The following is a 4,361-nucleotide window of genomic DNA, read 5'->3' as shown; positions in this document are numbered from 1 at the left end:
GCTATTAAGGTGGCTGCCAATTCAATTATAGCCACACATATGTTTCTCTTATGTTCAAATCCATCCATCATATATTTCCATAATATTCCAGCAATATAAGGAGGAAGACATCATAAAGGCAGTAGTACCTACATCTTGAACCTGCCAGTGATAATCATATCAAATTACTTCAGTCGCAAGCATGTCTCTTAATTTATGTTATTAATTAAATCACACTTTTAACATTTCTGCACAATTTTACACAGAGAGGTGGGAATTTTTTCTGCATATCAATAAAAATTAGGACTGGATCCCAATTTTATATATATGTAATTGTAAATCCATCTACCGCTGTGTATAAACAACATATTCTAACAGCAGAGGAACTAGACCCAAAAAAAGTCAAACTAAATTTTGATACTCGTGTCCCCTGAAGTGCCAGCTTTACCTGCATCTTGATCCTGCCAGGAACCTTACCATTGCTTATCACACAATGAAGCTTCAATTTCTGGAAAATATTTCTTCCAATTTGGCAAACTAATATTCATTTGCAATTGATAGTTTGTGGGGATTGTCCATATATATATATATATATATAAGAAAATCATGGTGGATATTGGGAGTTAAATGGAAAGCAAAGTTACTGACTGTCTAATACCATTTATTGGTGAAGTAATGGAAATATCAAATATATACATAAAATGAGGAAAGAAAAAAACAACAACAACAAAGTGTTCAAAACTTCAAAGATAATGCTACAAACTTCAACAATAATGCTACTTAAAAAGACAAGAATAACAATGATTGCTACTGGGTTAAAAGTATTCAACAATAATGCTATAAAGCTTAAGAACAGCAATATCCAAGAGGCGATGACAGACAATGCTCCAGGGCGTGTTGAAGAGCAATGAACCCAGCACAGTCCAAAAGCCGATCGCAAATCCAAGTCCCAAGCTCAAATGGAAGCCACTCTGTTCTAGTAAGTTACCTTCTCTGTCTTCTTCTTCTTCTTCAACTCCAGGTGGCATTCTATCACTTTCTGAGCAGTTTTGTGCAAGTGGAGGTCCACAAAGTTGATTGACAATGAAGCTGGACCCGTCTAAGCTTTGAAGCTGAGTGCTGGTAGGAATGCGTCCGCTTAAGTTATTGTATGACAAATTCAGGTGACTTAAAAAGGATAAACTGGCAATGCTTGGAGGTAGTTGACCAGAGAGCTGGTTTCTTGACAAATCCAGAGATTCCAACAATCCCATATCACCAATCTTTGAAGGAATCTGTCCAATCAAACGATTCATCGATAAGTTCAACGATTGCAATCGAACAAGGCGGGTTAGCTCCTCTGGTATCTTTCCAAGAAGATTGTTGTCTGAGAGGTCCAAGTTTACAACCAATTTAAGCAGAGTGCTATATTCAAATTGCCTTCCTTTTGACGTCAGCAGGGCATTCTCTAGGAATTGCCAATCTCCTGTAGATATCATTATTGAAGTCGGGTCACTTGAATTTTGCAAGATGGCCATGGCAGTGAAATTGCCAAAGCATCTTGGTATTTCTCCTGAGAGCTGATTATGTGAAAGGACCAATATCCGAAGATATTTAAGATTGCAAAGTTCAGGAGGAATATCGCCATGAAAGTTATTCGAACCAAGATTAAGAACAGACAAGTTAGAAAAACTTGCCCCAAACCATTGTGGAAGCCTTCCTCCAAATTTATTTGCACTTAGATCAACATTTAAGAGCAATTTGCAGTTTTGTAGAGACGAAGGCAGCTCTCCGGACAGATTGTTATTGCGCAAGTGCAATGAACGAAGATTGGACAAATATCCCATGGAGCTTGGGATACGCCCCACAAAGTTATTGTTTTCTAAATGTAAGACCATCAAGTTATTCCAATTCATCAAACAGTTAGGAATTTCTCCTGAAAGAAGATTGTTTCCCAGAGAAAGAATCGAACTGTTATCTGATTTTCGGAGCATATTGGGTCCTCCATTCAAATAACACATGAAGTCAGTGATAGATCCAGAAAATAAATTATTGGAAAGGTCCAAGATACCTACATTAGTGGAGGGGATAGGTGGTAAAGAGCCACTGAATTGGTTTGAACTCAAGTCGAATACTGAGTAAGGAAGAGAGATCATAACAGGAAATTCTCCGTAGAGTTGATTGCAAGAAATATTTAGAAAATCTAATTGTGCAGAAAAATTCTTAAACCAAGTGGGAAGTCTACCAGAAATGCTTGTGTTGGATACTCGTAAATCAGACAAAACTGTTTGTCTCTGAATCCACTGCGGTAACTCTGGCCCCAAATTCCAAGAATTCAAATGCAAAGAATGGAGTTGGAAAGGAGGAAGCCAAGCGGGACTAGTTTTCAAAGTTAACGAGTTTCCAGATGCATATAAGTCTTCCAAACTAGTTATATTAGCAAAGTGAATATCAGATACTTCACCCTCTAATAAATTAAAAGATATGTAGAATATTTGTAGCTCCGCTAGTTGACCAATACTTTCAGGAAGACTCCCATTTAACCGATTAGAAAATACATCAAACATTTGCAAGTGTGATAGTTTTCCTAAAGACTCTGGAATAGGGTCGGAAATTGAATTTGAAGTAAGAGAAAGTACGACTAAATTCCTAAATTGTCCCAGTAATTCATCTGGTAATTGACCTGAAAGCTGATTACGGTCTAATTCTAATATTTCTAATGAATTTACTGTACAACCTGACAAATTTGCTAAAACTTCGGATACCAATGCATAATTGTTATCTGAAAGATCAAGCTGCTTTAACATGCAAAGATTTCCAAGTTGATGAGGGATTATCCCTGTGAACCCGCTGTTTGAGAGGTCAAGATTTATTAAGCTTTTAAGGGAACCAATAAAACTAGGAATCTGAATTCCTCCAAAATCATTCATGGTAAGATCCAAGTAATTGAGATATGTCAAATTGAGCAAAGAAGGATTTATCTTACCTCCCAAATTATTGGCAAGATGAAGCTCAAGAACATGACCGGTTGTTTTATTGCAGACGATACCCGTCCAGTTACAACAATCTCCTGATTCATCCCAGTTAGAAAGCTGATTCATAGGATCCTTGAGATCTTGCTTGAATGTCAAAAGAGCTTGCCTCTCATTTTCGTTGCAAAGCATATCCAGATTTCCATTGCAAAAGCTTATGGCACTAGAGGTTGCGAATATGATTAGAAACACCATAACAACGCTGTTGGAATTCTCCATTGAGTTTTAGGGGAATAAAACTATATATTAATGGAGGCTTTAAATTATGGCTATCTAGCATGCATATATATCGTTGGTAAGCTTCAGTCTTAAAACTGTGTCTTTGGGAAAATTCATAGAAAGTGGCTGTACCATGTCATTGAAAAGCTGCATCAGCGATTAATGGATGTGGAATCTGTGGACTAAATGCTACGGGTCCCAGACTTGTCTTATGATTTAGAAGTGAACACGTCAATATATACCTGCTCATTTTTTCTTTACCCTTTTAACGCCGTTCCTTCTCGTTGTCTATGTCATCTACTAAAATGAGGAGAGTAGAAGTTTCTTTTCTTGTCATATCCTATTGGACCCCATGGCATTAACATTATATTCGAATTGAGAGGATAAGAGAGAATAGAAAGAAAAGCATTCAAATTCTTTGTTTGTACAATCAAAATTGGGTAGAAAGGGAAAGGAAAGGGAGAGAATTAATCCATTTATTTAAGTAGTTTGTTTTCTATCCAAAATTGATAGGAAAAGAAAGGAAATAAAGAAATTTTAATGAATATTTTTCAATATTCCAAATTTATCCATATTTTTATCATTTAGTTATCTTTTTAGAGATATGCATTGCAGATAATTTTGTAAACAATCCATTTTTAATTTACTCATGCATGGGCACCTTATTAGAACTAAATTGTATATAAGAACTCAAACTTTTATGCTATTTTGAGGATTCTAAGTTTGAACGCTTAAATATTGAAAAGATAAAGGTCAAGAACTTGACCCGTTATGTATTCGCAGAGGATACCAGTCCAGTTACAGCAGTCCCTTATTCACCCCAGGTGGAAAGCCGATTCATATTATCCCTGAGATCTTTCTTGAACGCCAAAAGAACTTGCCTCTCATTTTCTTTGGCAAGAACATTCAGATTTCCATTGCAGATGCTTTTGGCGCTTGAGGTTGCTGCTATGATTAGAAACATCAAAACAAAGCTGTTGGCAATCTCCATTAAGTTTTTAAGGGAATACGATATTAACTATATTAATGGAGGCTTGGTTAATTAATTAAGGCTATCTTGTGTTGAAGTGTGGCAATTTTGCCACTTGATGGTGCATGTCACCGGCTAGCATGCACACCTTGGTATCAAATCCTTTCCTTTTATGAGTTTAT

At 36.4% G+C, this 4,361-nt stretch overlaps 1 protein-coding gene across 1 annotated transcript; it reads right to left on the bottom strand.

Annotated features, from left to right (window-relative positions):
* Positions 1-602: 602 nt before the first annotated feature.
* Positions 603-3,374, bottom strand: LOC112488766 (receptor-like protein EIX1). Its single transcript, XM_060820002.1, has one exon. It carries the CDS (start codon positions 3,207-3,209, stop codon positions 795-797), a length of 2,415 nt encoding a protein of 804 aa, XP_060675985.1. The 5' UTR covers positions 3,210-3,374; the 3' UTR covers positions 603-794.
* Positions 3,375-4,361: the final 987 nt, after the last annotated feature.

Source organism: Ziziphus jujuba, chromosome 8, assembly GCF_031755915.1.
Source record: "Ziziphus jujuba cultivar Dongzao chromosome 8, ASM3175591v1".
In the NCBI taxonomy this organism is placed as follows: domain Eukaryota; kingdom Viridiplantae; phylum Streptophyta; class Magnoliopsida; order Rosales; family Rhamnaceae; genus Ziziphus; species Ziziphus jujuba.
This window is presented reverse-complemented; position numbering and strand designations above follow the sequence as displayed.